This window comes from Somniosus microcephalus, chromosome 21 (assembly GCF_052327205.1).
Source record: "Somniosus microcephalus isolate GS21.2 chromosome 21, FLI_Smic_1.0, whole genome shotgun sequence".
NCBI classification, from domain to species: Eukaryota; Metazoa; Chordata; class Chondrichthyes; order Squaliformes; family Somniosidae; genus Somniosus; species Somniosus microcephalus.
The window spans coordinates 35,802,174-35,821,806 of NC_141007.1; the positions used below are offsets into that span (position 1 = coordinate 35,802,174).

The 19,633-nt window shown below is 45.0% G+C and overlaps 1 protein-coding gene across 1 annotated transcript in view; it reads left to right on the forward strand.

The window, feature by feature from the left end:
• The window catches only part of tbcd (tubulin folding cofactor D), a 354,778-nt gene that overhangs the window by 294,692 nt on the left and 40,453 nt on the right, over nucleotides 1–19,633 (forward strand). The window contains exon 32 of the mRNA XM_085963427.1: nucleotides 4,289–4,427. Within this exon, the coding sequence (XP_085819553.1) occupies nucleotides 4,289–4,427 (139 nt within the window). The remainder of the gene's footprint in view (nucleotides 1–4,288; nucleotides 4,428–19,633) is intronic.

The following is a 19,633-nucleotide window of genomic DNA, read 5'->3' on the forward strand; positions in this document are numbered from 1 at the left end:
TGCAGCGAAGTCCTGCTGACTCCTAGCCTGTGCTGCCGCGAAGTCCTACAGACTCCTTGCCTGTGCTGCACTGAATTCCTGCAGACTCCTGGCCTGTGCCGCCCCGAATTCCTGAACACTCCTTGCCAGTGACTCTATGGAGTCAGGCATCCTTGCCACTGCAGCCATGAGCTCAGTGTGCCTGCGCTCAGCCTGGGCGCCCATTTCACCAAGGAGCCGCACCTCCTCTGCGCTCACCATAGCAGGACTGGAGGCTGCACTCACCCTCCGGGGAGAAGGCCGACGAGCTTCCCCAACCCTCCCGCTGGGCCCCGGAGCTTCACTCTCCTCAGACCCTTTCCCCCCTGCTCCCCTCCAGGGAAGACATGTCTCCATCATGGCCATGGGCTGCCTCGGCTGAGGGTGGCACTGATGGGCCGGCTTCCTCTTCCTCGAATTCAGAATCACTGACAGTGGCAGCTTGAGGGGCCGCCTCCTCACCTGGCGAATCAGCATCTGAAAGCAGGGAGGCACAAGAGTTTCTTTAGAGTGAGGACAGGGCGGCAGCGAGGGAGGCATGAGTGCTGCTATGCACTGCATTGGTTCGATAGTGGCAAAGGATGCGGGTGTGAGGCACAAGTGGAAAGAGAGAGGTCAAAAAGGTGATGACCTTACCATTGCTGTCCAGAACAGGGTCGGCATCTCCACTGGCAACGGGGCCAATCAGCCGGCCTGCCATAATGCGCTCCACATGCTGCTCCAGGTCGCTGAGCTCTTTCAGGTCAGGACGGCCTCCCCCGGTCCGTAGCTGCTGCCTGCGATTGTGGGCCAGCTTGCCCTGCAAGAGAAAGGACGGCCTCTAAGTACAGTGTCAAGCCCTGATCTTGCTTGCACTGCCTCCCATGGTGGAATAGCCCTGACCGTGTCAAGCCCTCATCTTGCTTGCACTGCCTCCCATGCTGGAATAGCCCTGACAGTGTGTAAAGTGCTGAATGTGCAAGTGGTTTTCATGAGAGTCCACTAGCTCTTGGATGAGGGCTGGGCATTGGGGCTTTCAGGTCCCTTTGGTCAGAAACTTAGGTGCACATGCAGGGATGAATAGGATAGTGGAAAGGGTACTCACCCTGACAACCCGAGTGAGGTCGTTGAACTTTTTTCTGCATTGAACTGGAGTCCTGGCAACCATGCTGTTGGTGGTCACCCTGTTTGCCACCTTCCTCCAGGCTTTTCAGTACTCACTGGGAAGCGGCCTCCTCCCACTGTCAGGGAAGAGGACAGGTTGCCTGCGCTCCACTGCGCCAACCAGAAGCCTCAGGGCACCCTCGCTGAAGCGCTCCGCTCGCTCCCTAGCCTTCTCCATTGTCCTGGGCGTTGAACTGTTGAACCAGCAATGGTCAGGCCTTGCTTCAGGGCTGCAGTGTGCAGGGCGTGGCAGCCAAACAAGTTGACCCTCCCCCTTTAAGAGCTGACCGGCGCCAGCGTGTCTGCCTTCAATCAGCAACTCGCCGCACCTGCGCTGCGCCCGCCCTCGGTGTTAGCGCCTTGGCTCGCCGGCTTAGCACCTTATGATAGTCGTGCATCGCCCACTTTAGCGCAGCAGCAACCGCTTGGGGCGATGCAACTCAATTTCGGCGAAGGTGGCGCTAAGTTGCGCCGGGCGCTAAATTTAGCGAACACCCGGCTGTAACGACCCAAACGTGGCGATACTGAATTTCTAGGCCCTGGACTTGTGCTCTCACCATTTCCCTTGAATGTATAAACCTGTTGTACAATTTTGAAAATTGCATATAACTGAAATCTATGTAAAATGTGCATTAAAGGTTGATGCACGAGATTAAACAAAAAGGTTTTAAAGTATAAACAAACAATTCTGAATAAGGTGCTGTAAGATATGCTGTAAAACTTTCAAATGAAAACACCCTTATCAGAAAAAAAACTTTGCTCGTGTTGAAGCGTGAGAGGAGCTTGGTGAGCAGGCTATGGGAATGATTGGGGGGTAGGGGAAGTCAAAGCACAGATGAAGAGTTATGAATGAAGGGAGATATGCACCAAAACAAAGTGGATTTTGGAGAGAGTCCCAAAGAGAAGCAGTGTAGTGGCTGAGAAATGGGCTAACAAGGGTGATACAGAGGACTGCAGTAATCTGAGTGGTAGGAACTGGTGCTAAAACAAAACTTCCAACAGCTTTTTCCCTAATTCATTTGAATTTGCTTCCTTTACCTCTCAGTTATTTAGAGAAACAAAGTACAGGAAACTTTGTGCTATCCGGCACCGACGGGACTGCCGGACACACCAGCGTTAATGTTGAAGCAGACGGAGCTTTTCATCTCCGTATCTGACGACAAACACTGTTGCTTAACAACAGCTTCTAAACAGTCGGCCCGTACCTTGGAAGCGTCTCTCTGAAGCTGTTGCTAAGCTAAAGAGACTTTGCAGAGCCTGACTGTTTGGAAAAAAAAGCCACGAGAAGGAAAAAAAAGCCACGAGAAGAAAAAAACCTAACAAAACGGCTCCTGATTTTTGCCGGTGGCTCGAGCTTGCCGGACATTTAGCCTCCAGATAATACAAAGTTTCCTGTAGGAAGGTGTTGGGAACACATCTGTGAAAACCATTTATACAACTAAAAACCAACATTAGTACAGAATAATTATTAAGTTTAGTCTTGGCAAACATGTAACTGGTAACTCACTAATTTAAACTTATAAGAAGTCACACAACACCAGGTTATAGTCCAACAGCTTTATTTGAAATCACAAGCTTTCGGAGCGCTGCTCCTTCTTCAGGTGAAGAAGGAGCAGCGCTCCGAAAGCTTGTGATTTCAAATAAAGCTGTTGGACTATAACCTGGTGTTGTGTGACTTCTTACATTTGTCCACCCCAGTCCAACTCCGGCATCTCCACACTTAAACTTATAAAGTTACCTTGAATGGGGTTGCTTAGTGATTTTGTGCTAATATGTCAAACTCTTCGGGACCACGTTGAATAAGAAGTCGATACAGCATCTTTTACACCAGCCTACTATCTGATTGAAAGGTTTGGCTTCAGAGCAAATTGATCAGCTTCCTGATCCAGAAATTGAGTAATTCTCTTATAATGTCAAGCTTTTTGTTTTAAATCCAAGTTCTTTCAGAACCTGGAATTTCTCGTGGTTTAACACTAGCTGTGATGGTGCAAAGTGATTCCTTCTCTTTTCATTGCAAGCGAAGATTTGAAATGCCAACATAGTAAGCTACTTTCAGCCCTGATGCAGCCACCTGCTATTTAAATGGCACTGCAGCTATACAACAGGAGTGTGTGAAAGATATTAGGGTATACAGGAACAGGAACAGGCCATTCAGCCCCTTGAGCCTGTTCCACCATTCAGTTAGATCATGGCTGATCTGTATCTGAACTCCATCTACCCGCCTTGGTTCCATAGCCCTTAGTACCCTTACCTAACAAAAGTCTATCAATCTCAGTTTTGAAATTTTCAGTTGACCCCCCCAGTCTCAACAGCTTTTTGGGAGAGAGAATTACAGATATCCACTACCCTTTGTATGAAGAAGTGCTTCCTAACATCACTCCTGCTTTTAAGGTTATGCCCCCTTGTTCTGGACTCCCCCCCCCCCCCCCCCCCCCCCCCCCACTCAAAGAAATCGTTTCTATCAGCCCTATCAACCCCTTTAATTAGATCACCCCTTACTCTTTTATAAGCAAGGGAATAAAGGGCTAGCCTGTGCAATCTGTGCTCATAATTTAACTCTTTTAGCCTCCGCATCATTCTGGTGAATCTGCACTGCACTCCCTAGACCAGTATATCCTTCCTGAGGTGTGGTGTCCAGAACTGGATGCAGTACTCTAAATGAGGTCTAACCAGAGCTTTATATAACTTCCACCCCTTTGTATTCCAGCCCCCTTTGATTTAAAGACCAACATTCTATTAGCCTTTTGAATTATTTTTTGTACATGTCCACTAGCTTTGTGATTTCTGTAATTGGACCCTTAAATCTCTCTCTTCTTCCATGGTTCCTAGCTTCTCACCATTTAAAAAATACTCTGATCTATCTTTCTTGGGTCCAAAGTGGATGATCTAATGCTTCCCCACATTTCCAAAAGAAACCAGATTTTATCTAACTTGCTTCAAATAAAAGCGTTACAAATTTTGACGTGCATACTGCTCCCTCAAATATAAACTACTTTTTTTGGTCATAACCTACCATACTGCGTTTTGTAGGTCTATTGTAAGCTAAAATACCTGTTGTAATATTTAATTTGATCCTGTGCAGTACATAGAATATAACTTAGATCATGGTTTTATTCTTTAATTACAGATCAGAAATTGAAACCCTGAATTGGAGTGCACCCTCTCACGCCTTCCCTCTTATCACAAAGCTTTTAGGGCTCCCAATTTACCAGTACAGTGTTCTGCTGGGCCTTACTGTGTCAGTAGGAGGACTTACTGAATCTACGGTATGTATAAATGCATATATTATCATTACCAGAGGTAGAAATCCTCATTGATTATATGCCAGAGTTTGCAAATAATCTGTAGAGCACCCAAAAAGTAAAATATACTGGGAAGAGGGGCAGGGGAATAATGAGAAAAACAAACTGAAACTGCTAGTTAATACTGTCATTGAACATCCTTGGTGAATCCAGAAGTATTTTCTAAAATTGCTACAAAATAACTTTTAAAAAATCTAGAAGAGTTGCTGTCTCTAAATGATTCAGTTTGCAGAATCTCTTTACCTGTAGTGTACAGACTGTAGGCAGAAGTAGAGAAGTCTATTGCAACAGTATGAGTGTTAAGTAATCTGTGTCATGGCATATTGCATTTTCAAACTCTAATCTTGTGTGAAAATGTCAAAAGGTAATAAAGCAGAAGCAGTCTGTAAATGTACAGCGACATTCAGCATTTTAAGAAACCTGTTTTTTTTAAACTGAGAAACCAAAAATGGCTGGAGCATTGTTAATGGGAAAAATTTCACGGCAAATAGATGTCATTTTAAAATCGACCTGTGATCTAGACAACCGAAGACTATTTTGACAAAAGCAAAATACTGCGGATGCTGGAAACACTGAGCAGGTCTGGAGGCATCTGTGGAGAGAGAAACAGAGTTAACATTTCAGGTCGATGGCCTTTTATCAGGACTGACTATTTTGAGTTTCCTGAATAACTACATATAAAATTGCTAAATTCAGCATAATAAGTAAATTGAGAGAAGCAGAACTTCAATGTTCCATTCTGCGAAACTAATAAAGTAATATTGATGGTACAAATTGCATCCAATTCCTGCAGTTAACTACTCTATATTCTGTGCACTGTTATGTACAGTTTCTAAAGGGATGTACTTTGTTTTGCTTGTAATACCTTCATATTTTTCATAATTTGGGTGCCAAGTCTTCAACCAGTGGAATTGTCAATCCCAGACAGGTGGTTTAAGACACACAAATAACTAACTGAAACTTCTCATTGAAATTTATCTCATTGAAACTTATAAAATTCTAACAGGACTAGATGCAGGAAGGATGTTCCCGATAGCGGGGGAGTCCAGAACCAGGGGTCACAGTCTAAAGATAAGGGGTAAGCCATTTAGGACAGAGATGAGGAGGAATTTCTTCACCCAGAGAGTGGTGAACCTGTGGAATTCTCTACCACAGAAGGCAGTTGAGGCCAATTCATTAAATATATTCAAGGAGTTGGATGTATTTCTTAAGGCTAAAGGGATCAAGGGATATGGGGAGAAGGCAGGGACAGGGTACTGAGTTTGGATGATCAGCCATGATCTCATTGAATGGCGGAGCAGGCTCGAGGGGCCAAATGGCCTACTCCTATCTTCTATGTTTCTATGGTTGCAACTTACTAACAGCATTCAGGTAAGTGTTGCAAGCAGACTTACTTGAATACAAACAATAATTTTCAAACAATTCCCACAACAGGTTACAGCACAGATCTGGGCTTACTTGAGCTAGCAATCCCAAATTGATACGTTGCCTTTAAAAAGATTGTTTGGAAGTGAACTTGCATCCCAATGGGTGCCACTGAACTCTGCCATACCATTAGTTGTTTGGTGTGAGAGCTTTGCAACCCAATCAGCCTGCTTGCAATTCTGACCCGACTGTTGTCAGTAATTTGCAACCAAGACATCTAATTGCATGGGGAAATAACAACAGAAAATGCTGGAAAAACTCAGCAGGCCAGGCAACATCCGTGGAGAGAAATTAGAGTTGACGTTTCGGGTCGAAACCCTTTTTCAAAACTGGAAAGGGAATAAAATAGATCGAAGGCAGGGCTGCGTTAGAACAAAAGAAGTAAAAGAGACATTAAGAGGTATTCAAAACCAGACGAGATGGTAATAGGACAGTGGAGACAAGCTAAAAGTGCTGGTCGAATTTTACAGGTGAAATAAACACGCAGCAAGCTACTAAAACAGCATAGTACTTGAAAACAGAAGAACTAGAATCCAACGACAAGGGGCTTACTCCAATTGTTTCAGAAAAGTATTGTTACAATCTCTGACAACCAACAGGGTCTTTGAATGGGACAATTTGTTTACCACTTTGAGATCTTCAAGATGCAATGTTAATGTTGTTGATGTGAATTCCAATTTGGTCATGGAGTTTGTTGTTATGGTAAAATGGAAAAATTGCAGCTATGGTGGAATAAATAGTATTGTTTTTCTGCAAAATTTTCATGTGCCATGAATACAGATTGGCACAAATCAAAAACACTTTAGCATTGTATATAGATCCAATAGTTATATATTGAAGCAAACAAATGATTGATGTAGCTAAATAGACACGAGATTTTAATCCATTTGGGTTTTGTTCTGAGCAATCTATAGTATTCCTTCTAATCAGCAGATTCTTTAATTAATAGAAATAAATCAGCTGGATTTTAAGTAATTTGCTCTAACTTAGGTGTGATGCCCCAACAGGTGAATAGAAGTCATAATTCCCCCACAGAAGTCAAACTTAAATTAATTCTTCAAGTTAACACACTTTGATTTCAGTCTTACTCAAGTTTCCATTGACAAGAAAAGTTATGGAAGTGCGGGCTAACTGATCTTTGGCACTGAAGCCAAGTTCCAGGTGCTGCCAAGGTTGGAGGAAGTGATCTATAAATGGGAATGAAGTGTTCCGCATTGCATGACATGCGGAGACTATTGTCAACTCCTGTGTTGTAACAGTTGGAAAATTATGTTCTTTTTCCTATCTCCTCCCATTTGCTCCTCTTCTGCAGGCTTTGATTGCTTGCTGGGATATGGTTCCTGGTCACCCTCTGGTTCCTCACCACCGTGGTCTTTATTTATATGTGAGCTTTGATAATGCGTGTTGCCATCCTATTCAACTGTTGGGGCATCACAGCTAAGTTTGTGACTGCTGTCATCTGATGTCCACGCATGCACATTTCCGGTAGGGGTTACTGGATTCTCATCAGAGGTGGAAAATATGGCTGATTTTTTTCCCCCTCCATGTCCAAGGACACTGAGAACCAATTGTAGTACCCCAACTACCACCCTGCATGAGATCTACTAACTCAGCACAGATTGAGGATCAAAGCCATGACATTCCAGGGCCATGTGGCTGAGCTACTCATTGCCTAAACCTACTGAACCATCAGGTGCCCCATACTGAAAAATAATTGTTGTTAATTAAAGTTAAAACTGAACTGTTGGCTGATATTTCACTTCGAATCCGTTGAACTGAAAAGGTATACCAACTATATTTCCTTACAGATGGTACAATACTGTTAAAGAATTGTAGAGTTTTGGTAGGTCATTTTTTGGTGTTTGAAGAGTTTGAATTGATCTTTGTTCATATTTTTGCTTTTGACTGTAGAAAATGCTTGAGCCGCATCCCCATTAATTGTGTCAGGATATTAATGGCATCGTTGGAATTATAGCACTGATTTCTGGTTGTAATGAAGCCATCTTGAAATTATTAGAAGAAAGTTCAAGTCCAGAAAAATGATATAAAACACTGCTATTGAATTGCAGTATGATAATGTAATACTCAGATTATCACAAGAGTAAATATCCTTCCACACAAGAAGTGCAAATTCATTACTGGGTTTGATCAAAATCTTATTTTAATGGCATAAAACTATAGTTTGAATATGCTCATTCTAGTAGATGTTGTATGTGTGGCATTATGGAACAGATGCCTTTTCACTTGCATGCAAAGCCAACCCAAACCTCAGTTTAAAATAGCATTCCATCACATTTGGGCAAAGACTGCTTAGAATAGTTACATGAACATTTTGAACTAAATTAAAGCTTTCTCTTTAACCAGATATGAGAACTTTTTAAATCAAAATTAGTGTAGTTACAGTCTTATTCCTTCTACAATATTCAGATTACCTTTGTTGTGGTATGAGAATTTCAAACTGATTTTCTTCAGTCTGTTTCTTAAACCCTTTGCCATAGTTGTCACTGCAGACTTGAAGGCTCGGTTGCGGTTAGAAAGAGACATCGTTTGTCTTTTGCTACACAGGAATTTGCCCAATACTACCCATTGGTACAATTGAACTACCACCATTGAACAAACCAGAAATATTTTAGCATCCATATAATGACAATTTCTGTGAAGGTAGCTATGCTTGAAAACAGGTTTAATTATTCCCAGAACGTGGATAGACTGGAGAAGCTGAGGTTGTTCTTAGAGCAGAGAAGATTGAGAGTAGATTTGATAGAGGTGTTCAAAATCATGAGGGGTCTAGACAGAGTAGATAGAGAGAAACTGTTCCCATTGGCGGAAGGGTCGAGAACCAGAGGACACCGATTTAAGGTGACTGGCAGAAGGTCCAAAGGCGACATGATGAAAAACTTTTTTACGCAGCGAGTAGTTAGGATCTGGAATGCACTGCCTGAAAGGGTGGTGAAGGCAGATTCAATCGTGGCTTTCAAAAGGGAATTGGACAAGTACCTGAAAGAAAAAAAATTGCAGGGCTACAGGGAAAGGGCGGGGGAGTGGGACTAGCTGAAGTGTTCTTGCAGAGAGCCGGCACAGGCTCGACAGGCCGAATGGTGGCCTCCTGTGCTGTAACCATTCTATGATTCTAAATATTAGCCTCTGAAACTATGTTTCATACTTTTGCTTTGTAATGACTTGCCTATATGCTGAAAACAACTGGCCATTTTCAGACGTAACTAGATTTTCCACCCAGTGGAGAAAACTATAACCTTGGAGTACTTGAGGAATATTCATTATTGTTTGGTATTATTAGTTCAACTTAATATATGCCTGTCAGCACAAGGGAAGGAGCTGAGTGGTGAGTAGCTGGTGAGTGTATTTTTTTTTAAGTTTATAAGTTTATTTCTGCTAAATTAGTTAATAGCCTATTAAATAGAGGGAAAGAGCTGACTGGTGAGTAGCTGGGAAGTGATTTTTGTTAAGTTTTAAGTTTATTTCTACTGGGTTAGTTCTTAGTCTATTAAATAGAGACATGGCAGGGCAGCTCAGTCCCGTGGAGTGCACATCCTGTGCCATGTGGGAAGTCCTGGATGCTTCACATAGCCTGGATGACCACATGTGCGGGAAGTGTCGCCAGCTACAGCAACTCGAGTTCCGGGTTTCGAAGCTTGAGCGGCGGCTGGAGTCACCGCGGTGCATCTGCGAGGCTGAGAGTTACGTGGATAGCACGTTTTCTCGAGGTGGTCACCCCGCAGCTTAAGAGTGTGCAGGCAGAAAGGGTATGGATGACCACCAGACAGAAGAGGAGGACCAGGCAGGTAGTGCATCGCGCTCTCCAACCAGTGTCAGCTGTGGCTCAGTGGGCAGCACACTCACCTCTGAGTCAGAAGGTTGTGGGTTCAAGTCCCACTCCAAGGACTTGAGCACATAAAGCTAGGCTGACACTCCAGTGCAGTGCTGAGGGAGTGCTGCACTTTTGGATGAGTCGTTAAACCGAGGCCCCAGGTGTAAAAGATCCCATGGCACTATTTCGAAGAAGAGCAGGGGAGTTATCCCCAGTGTCCTAGCCAATAGTTATCCCTCAACCAACATAAACAAAAACAGATTATCTGGTCATCATCACATTGCTGTTTGTGGGACCTTGCTGTGCGCAAATTGGCTGCTGCGTTTCCCACATTACAACAGTGACGCCACTTCAAAAATACTTCATTGGCTGTAAAGCACTTTAAGAGTGGTTGTGAAAGGTGCTATATAAATGCAAATCTTTTTTTCTTTTCAGTATTCTGTTCTGAGTACAGGTGAGGGCGATTGTACCTCTGGGATGTGCAGCCAGAGTCAAGTCCACGGCACCACGGGTGGCTGAGCTGCTCAGTGGGGGAGGCAAAAGAGTAGAAGAGCAATAGTGGTAGGGGATTCAATAGTTAGGGGAGCAGACAGGCGTTTCTGCGGCCATAGACGTGACTCCAATGGTATGTTGCTTCCCTGGTGCCAGAGTCAAGGATGTCACCGAGGGGGGAGGGTGAACAGCCAGAGGTCGTTATCCATATTGGTATCGACGACATAGGCAGCAAGAGGGATGAGGTCCTGCAGGCAGAGTTTAGGGAGCTAGGAGAGAGATTAAAAAGCAGGACCTCAAAGGTAGTAATCTCCAGATTACTCCCGGTGTCACGTGCTAGTGAGTACAGGAATAGGAGGATAGAACAGATGAATGCGTGGCTGGAGAGATGGTGCAGGAGGGAGGGCTTTAGATTCCTGAGGCATTGGGACCATTTCTGGGGAAGGTGGGACCTGTACAAGCCAGACCGGTTACACCTCAACAGAGCCGGGACCAATATTCTCTTGGGGAGGTTTGTTAGTGCTGTTGGGGAGGGTTTAAACTAACTTGGCAGGGGGGGTGGGCACCAGCATATAGGAGTAGAAAAGAGGAATAAGGTGCATAAAAGAGTGAGTGTATTGGATAGTACTAGAGAAGATAGTACTAGAGGCGGTATTAGTACCATATTAGATAGGAGCAGACTAAGAAAGACTACGAAAAATTCAAAAATGGGTTTAGAATGCATGTACGTAAACGCACAAAGTGTGGTGATAAAGGTTGGTGAGACACGAGCACAATTAACCGTGTGGCAATATGATGTGGCAAAAACGGAAACGTGGCTTAAAAACGGTGAGCCTGGGCACTTAATATTCAAGGGTTCAAGGTGTTCAGAAAAGATAGAGAAGGAAAAAAGAGAGGTGGGGTGGCAGTGCTAATTAAGGAAGACATTGTAGCATTGGAAAGGGAGGATGTTCTTGAGGGGACAAGGACAGAATCCATTTGGTTAGAGTCGAGGAGCAAAAAGGGTTTGATCACGGTATTGGAGGTATTCTATAGGCCTCCAAATAGTGAGAGGGAGGTAGAGGAGATAAATCTGCAGGGAAATCGCAGAGATACGCAAGAGTTATAGAGTGGTGATATTGGGGGACTTTAATTACCCAAATATCGATTGGGATAATACTAGGGTAAAGGGAAAGCAAGGGTAGGAATTTCTGAAATGTGTTCAGGAGAATTTCCTTGACCAGTATGTTTTTGGCCCAACTAGGAAGGAGGCATTGCTGGATCTGGTGCTGGGGAATGAGGTGGGCCAGGTCGACCAAGTGTCTATGGGAGAACACTTGTGTACGAGTGATCATCGTATCATAAGATTTAGATCAGCAATGGAGAGGAGCAAGGAACAATCTAGAGTGGAACTTCTAAACGGGAATAAGGCTAACTTCAATAGGATGCGAAAGGATCCAGCCAGGGTAAAATGGAACCAAAGCCTGACAGGAAAAACTGTAACGGAACAATTTTTAAGGAGGAGATGTTCCAAGTACAGGTTAGGTACAAGAGGGAAGGGTAAGGGCACCAAAGCAAGGGCTCCTTGGATGCCGAGGGAGATAGAGAAGATGATGAAACAAAAAAAGAGGGTGTATGATGCATGTCAGGTGAATTCTTCAAGGGAGAACCAGACCAAATACAATAAGTTACAAGGGGATGTGAAGATAAAAATAAGTTTAGCAAAGAGAGAATATGAGAATAGAATGGCGGTTAACATAAAAGGGAACTCAAAAATCTTCTACTGGCATGTAAACAGTAGTAAGAGGCGGGGTGGGGCCTTTTAGAGCCAAAGATTGTGATATATGCTTAGAGGTGCAGGGCAAGGCTAGAATACTCGATGAGTACTTTGTATCGGTGTTTACTAAGGAGGTGGATGCTGACAAAATACCGGTAGAAGTGGAAAAGGTAGAAGCAATGGAAGGGGTGAAAATTGATAGACAGGATGTACTAGAAAGGCTGGGTATGCTTAGAGTGGACAAGTCGCCTGGTCCAGATGGCTTGCATCTCAGGTTGCTAAGGGAATTGGGGGAGGAGATAGTGGAAGGACTTGCCATAATTTTCCAATCTTACCTAGATGTGGGGGAGGTGCCTGAGGATTGGAAAGTGGCAAATGTGACACCACTGTTCAAGAAAGTGTGTAAGGACAATCCTAGTAACTACAGGGATACTATTAGAGCCAGGGGAACTTAAACAGCAGAAGAGAGGAAACTGGGGGAGAAAAGAGCAACGGATGGCAAAGGAGCTCCTTAAGGAGCTGCCAGCCCAGGAACCATCGTCTTCAGTCACAAGTTCCGCTGGAGTGGAGCTAATTTACAGAACAAACAGAAAACTGTTCAATCTTCGTTGCCTCCCGTCCAGATCCAAGGTCGTTCCATCCTCTGTCGTCGAATTACAGTATGCAGACGACGCTTGCGTCTGCGCTCACTCGGAGGTCGAACTCCAAATCGTCGTCAACACCTTCACCGAAGTGTATGAGAGCATGGGCCTTACACTAAACATCCGTAAGACAAAGGTCCTCTGCCAACCTGTCCCGCCACACAGTACTGCCCCCCGATTATCAAAATCCACGACAAGGCCTTGGACAACATGGACCACTTTCCATACCTCGGGAGCCTACTGTCAACAAGGGCAGACGTCGATGACGAAGTCCAACACCGCCTTCAGTGTGCCAGTGCAGCCTTCGGTCGCCTGAGGAAGAGAGTGTTTGTTTGAAGACCAGGACCTCAAACCCGGCACTAAGCTCATGGTCTACAGAGCAGCAGTAATACCCGCCCTCCTGTATGCCCCCGAGACATGGACCATGTACAGCAGGCATCTCAAAGCACTGGAGAGGTACCACCAACGATGCCTCCAAAAGATCCTGCAAATTCATTGGCAGGATAGGCGCACCAACGTCAGTGTTCTTGCTCAGGCCAACATCCCCATCATCGAAGCTTTGACCATGCTCGATCAGCTCCAATGGACGAATCACATCGTCCGCATGTCCGTTACGAGACTCCCAAAACAAGCGCTCTACTCGGAGCTCCGGCACAGCAAGAGAGCCCCAGGTGGGCAGAGGAAACACTTCGGACACCCTCAAAGCCTCCTTGAAAAAGTGCAACATCCCCACTGACATCTGGGAATCCATGGCCCAAGACCACACAAAGTGGAGGTGAAGCATCCGAGAAGGCACCGAGCACCTCAAGTCTCTTCGCCGGGAGCAAGTGGAAGCCAAGCACAAGGAGCGCACGTCAACCCAAGCACCCCACCCACCCGCCCCTTCAACCACCGTCTGCCCCACCTGTGACGGAGACTGTAGGTCCCGCATTGGACTCATCAGTCACCTGAGAACTTATTTTTAATGTGGAAGCAAGTCATCCTTGGTTCCGAGGGACTGCCTAAAGAAGAAGAAGAGTAACTACAGGCCGGTTAGTTTAACATCAGTGGTGAGTAAAGTTTTAGAAACAATAATCAAGGAAAAAATTAACGGGCACTTGGAGAGGTTTAAGCTAATTAAGGAGAGCCAACACGGATTTGTAAAAGGCAGATCGTGTTTGACTAATTGAATTTTTTGATGAAGTAACAGAGAGGATTGATGAAGGGAATTCAATGGATGTTGTCTACATGGATTTTCGGAAGGCGTTTGACAAAGTACCACATAGAAGGCTGGTTAACAAAATTGAGGCTCATGGAATAGGTGGGTCAGTGGCAGCTTGGATAAGGAATTGGCTTAAGGACAGAAAACAGCGAGTTGTGGTAAATAGCTGTTTTTCAGACTGGAGGATGGCAGACAGTGGTGTTCCCCAAGGGTCAGTGCTGGGGCCACTGCTTTTTTTGATATATATAAATGACCTGGATATTGGAATACAGAGTAGAATTTCTAAATTTGCCGATGACACCAAACTTGGGGATGTGGCAAACAGTAATGATGATACCAATCGACTGCAACAGGACATAGAAAGGCTAGCAGAATGGGCAGACAAGTGGCAGATGGAATTTAACACAGAGAAGTATGAGGCAATGCATTTTGGCAGAAGGAACAGGGAAAGGCCATATACACTTAATGGCACAGTTTTAGAGTGTGCAGGGACAGAGGGACCTGGGAGTTAATGTGCATAGGTCCCTGAAGGTGGCGTGATATATTGAGAGAGTGGTTAACAAAGCATATGGGATCTTGGGTTTCATAAATAGAGGTATTGAGTAGAAAAGTAGAGAAGTTATGCTGAACCTTAATAAAGCGCTGGTTAGGCCACAACTGGAGTATTGCGTCCAGTTCTGGTCATCACACTTTAGGAAGGATGTGAAGGCCCTTGAGAGGGTGCAGAGGAGATTTACCAGAATGGTTCCGGGGATGGGGGATCTTGGCTACAAGGACAGGTTGGAGAAGCTGGATTTGTTTTCATTAGAGCAAAGGAGGTTGAGGGGTGATTTGATAGAGGTGTACAAGATTATGATGGGTTTGGATAGGCTGGACGGGGAAGGGCTGTTCCCACTAGTTGATGGTACAAGGACTAGGGGACACAGATTTAAGGTTTTGGGCAAGAGATACAGAGGGAATGTGAGGAAAAACTTTTTTACGCAGCTAGTGGTGAAGACCTGGAATTCGCTGCGGACAGAAGTGTTGGAAGTGGAGACACTCAATGTTTTCAAGGGGAGACTGGATAAGCACTTGAGGGAAATAAACTTGCAGGGCTACGGGGATAGAGAGGGGGAATGGGACTGACTGGATTGCTCTACTGAGAGCCGACATGGACTCGATGGGCCTAATGGCCTCCTTCTGTGCCGCTGTGACTCTATGACTAATCACTTTAGCTTTTGTGATGAAAGTACTTAGAGTGGAACACAGTGGATACACCAGTGAAATTATATACAAATAAAGAAGTCACGGGTACCAAGGAGAAAACTGAAATGGACAATGTACAGAATGGTACCTGTCAATAAAGTAAACCCTCCTGTGCTTAGGAAATCTTAACTAATGAAATTTGAAAGGATTCCCCAATCTGTTATCCCAATCTGGCTGTTTGTATATCACTGTGTGTGTGTGTTATATGAATAATTTGTATACTAAATAAATTGGTTTAAGGCCATGTCACAGAAGGTAAAGCAAATTATTTAAAATCAGATGTAAAAAAAATAGTACCAGTGAGAGCAGATGACACTGTAGTATCAGTAACTGAGTTAATAGAGATTTTCCTGGGTTTGTGCTGGATCGCCTGATGGAAAATTGGGCAGGTTGACTCGTGCCTACAAAGAAACATGCCCAATTTTCCTCTATTTAAACTAATGGACGGGCAATCGGACAGGTTCCTTTACAGACACGCTCCAACCCGCGCCATTTCCCATTATTCACGGTGCCCAGGCTTCCAGCACATCTGGGTACAGACATGGGAAAACCTCCGCTAATGTGCCTGTGGGTGTGTTGGTAATCACTATAAGAGACAGTAGTTAATTTTAGTAGGTAGCTGAATGAGCACTGAAAGATCATCATTTGAAGTTTCATGGACAAAGTACAGGATCGAGTATTAAAGACCTATGAAATTAGAGAAGTACTGAAGACCTGAATAAGGGAAACACTGGAAAAAGTGTTGCGTTTATTTTTCTATAATTATGAGTGTGGTTTTTAGTATGCGGCAGTTCTGTTAGTTTTACGCATTGAATACTGATAACATCAGAAAACAGGCTTACAAGTGCTCAATAGTGTGAATGAGCTAAATTAATATAAACTGTCAAATTTATACTGTCGCTCTAGATGATTGTCTGGTGTAACGATACTGTCAGTGTGATTCAGCCTCTCACTATAGGGTTCTTAACTTCATCTAGCTGGTTCAACAATTATGTGATCATCACTTACTGTTTCAACGAAAGAAATTCAATAAACAAAGATAAAGGCACATTAATGTTCATTGTAATCTTTGTAACTTTGATTTTTAAAACTGAGATTCCTCCTTTAACATTCTGCATAACATGACGTACAAATTTCAGAATTGGTTATATGCCATTTATCCCCTTGTGGACGCTAGTGAAAAGCTCTGCAATGGCATGCAGGCTTTCTCCCTGTACTGACCAGGGTTAAATTTAAGGTATGGCACTTTTGGGATGTATGTTGTTGAAGGATTTACAGATGAGGACAAAGATTATAAATTTAATGTGTTGGGAGTTGGAGAACCAATGTAGGTCATTGAGGACGGAGAGATGGGAAAGCAGGATATATGCAGCAGAGTTGTAGATAAGTTGGAGTGTGAAGGATGGGAGGTCAGTAATGAGAGTGTTGGAGTAGTCATGCATGTATAAAGATTACAGCAGCGGAGGGACTGAGGCAGTCGCAGAGCTGGGCAATGTTTCGAAGTGGAAATTGTAGTGTATGTACCTTTTAAGGGGAGAACTACTTTTTACAGCTCCTGTATACTGTAGTACCGGCAGTGACCACACCTGTATATAAACCCTGAGTAGGGATCTGTACAGTTAGTTTTAGCGTAACCCTCATCCAGTAAACACCTGTTGATTTGTTCCCTGCAGTCTCTTGTCTAATTATTGAAGGGCACACAACATCAAGATACACGGATCTAACATTGGCGACAAGAAGATTCAAACCTACCTGCAACTCTGCATCACCTCCCAGGGATTTACTCCTGGAGAACAGTGAAAGAAGAAGGCTGAGTCCAGAAGCACGGGCGTCGACCATCCAGTGGAGACTTGAGCATCGCAGGGGAGGCTGTTGAGAGCTGGGCTTGGTTCTCCAGTCACGGTGGTCCAGCGAAACGGGCTGGCAACAGGTACGGCGCAGACCCTTCCCGGACAGCGGCGGCTAGAGCCGACCGACGGCACAGAAAAAGGCCGAGCAGTGTCGACGGGAGAAGAGAGAGGGTAGAGCGCACAGGGCGCAGCCGGTGTTCAGGACCGAGCGGCGTCGACGGGAGAAGAGAGAGGGTAGAGCACACAGGGCGCAGCCGGTGTTCAAGGGCCGAGCAGCGTCAACGAGAGAGAGAGGCGCGCAGGAAAAAGCGCAGCCGGTGTTCAAGAGCCGAGCAGCGTCAGCGGGGAAGAAAGGAAAGCGCGGGAGACGCCATTTTGAGCCGCAGCGGAGAAGAAGGGAGAGCGCAGGAGATGCCATTTTGAGCCACAGCAGAGAAGAAGGGAGAGTGCGGGAGATGCCATTTTGAGCCAGTCCAACCACACCCAGGGATGCCGAAGAGTGGCAGTGTCACAGCGTTCGACAATGAAGTCGAAGATTGGACGACATATGTCGAACGCATAGAAGTGTACTGCAAGGTGAATGAAGTGCCAGATGACAGGAAAGCGCTGGTATTGTTTAATTCAATGGGTGCAAAAACATATGGCTTACTGCGAAACCTAGTAACCCCAGAGAAGCCAGTGGAAAAGGATTTTGAAAACATAGTGTCAATCCTACAGGACCACTTAGACCCCACACCGCTGCTGATAGCGGAAAGATTTAAGTTTCACAAAAGGAACCAGCATAAAGATGAAAGTAATGCTGAGTATTTAACGGAACTGCGCAAGCTATCGAAACACTGCCAGTTTGGAACGGGACTAGCAGGTACTTTAAGGGACAAGTTTGTGTGTGGGCTTCAAAGTGAAGGAACCCAGAAAAGGCTTCTATCAGAAAAGGATCTTACGCTGGACAAGGCTTTTAGCATGGCAGTATCACACGAAGCAGCAGCACGGGCGCGGCAGAGATACAACGGAGACCGCAAGAATATGGCACAAATGAAATGTCATACGGAACAGTGAAGTGCTATCGTTGCGGCTGAACAACACACAACCATAAGGATTGCTGGTTCAAGGACCAAGTGTACAGACAGTGTGGAAAAGTAGGACACATAGCAAGAGTCTGCAGGTCGGAAAAGAAAACCAACAGCAAGAAATCCCCACAGGAGAAGTACAAGAAGGCACATAAGGTGACGGAGAGTAGTGCAGACGAACAGAAAAGTGATACAGACTCTGGAAGCAAGGAGCTGGGTTGTCTGAAACTACATAATGTGATCAAAACGGAGGATCACCAAACTATCTGGGTCACGCTCAAGATAGCCGGAGTCCAAGTGAAAATGGAATTGGACACAGGATCAGCCCTAACAGTCATAAACCGAAGGGACTACAAGCGGCTATTCTCACATACCCTTGAGAGATACAGAGATTGTCTTGAAGACGTGCACGGGGCAAAAAGTCTACCCCAAAGGATAAATAAGGGTGAACGTTGTATATAACGGCAAGGAAACACCAAAAATGGACCTATATGTATTGCCAGATGGAGGACCACCACTACTAGGACGTGAATGGATCCGGAAGATACAGCTAGATTGGCATTCCATACAAGCACTGACTGTAGATGCCAAAAAGGACGACGACGTCACACCTGGACGACTGTCAAAAATGCTAACTGACGCACAAGAAGTGTTCCAGGAGGGACTCGGAACACTAAAAGACATAACAGCGACGATCAAAATAGAGGAAAATGCAAGCCCAAAGTTTTTTTAGGCCAGACCGGTACCTTATGCGATCCGCCCAGCCGTCGAAGCAGAGCTGGAAGGTTTGGAACGTTCAGGAGTACTGTCCAAAGTGGACTGGAGCGAGTGGGCTACACCCATCGTTCCTGTAATGAAGAGGTCATTGAGTAATACGCCTGGGGAACCAAAGAAGGTTCGCATCTGTGGGGACTTTAAGGTGACAGTGAACCCAGTCCTTCACACGGTACAATATCCGCTTCCGCGGATTGAAGATATTTTCGCCTCGCTATCTGGAGGGAAACGCTTCACTAAGATTGATCTGGCCCAGGCGTACCTGCAAATGGAGGTAGAAGAAGCCTCAAAACAGTACCTCACAATCAACACTCATAAAGGTCTCTACCAATACAACCGGCTGGTGTTCGGGGTAGCATCAGCTCCGGCTATTTGGCAAAGGGCAATGGATCAAGTCCTGCAAGGGATTCCAGGGACCCAGTGTTATTTGGATGACATCCTGGTCATGGGCGAAAATGACAGTGATCACCTCGCCAACCTGGAGCAGGTGCTCACTAGATTGAAGGAATATGGGCTCCGAGCTAATCACCACAAATGCGAGTTTTTCCAGAAGCAGATCTCGTATTGTGGCCACGTTATTGATGAAGAGGGGGTTACATAAGTCCCCTGAAAAGATTGAGGCAGTAGTCAAGGCTCCAGCACCGGAAAATGTGTCACAACTGAGGTCGTTCCTCGGGCTGGTGAACTACTACCATAAGTTCTTGCCGAATTTGTCTACAGTACTACACCCACTGAACACCCTACTGCAAACGGGGGTACCTTGGAAGTGGAATGACGAATGTAAACGAGCTTTCCAGAAGTGCAAAGAATTGATCACATCAAAAGAGGTGTTGGCTCATTTCAACCCAGCACTACCAATTCGGTTGACGTGTGATGCATCACCCTATGGC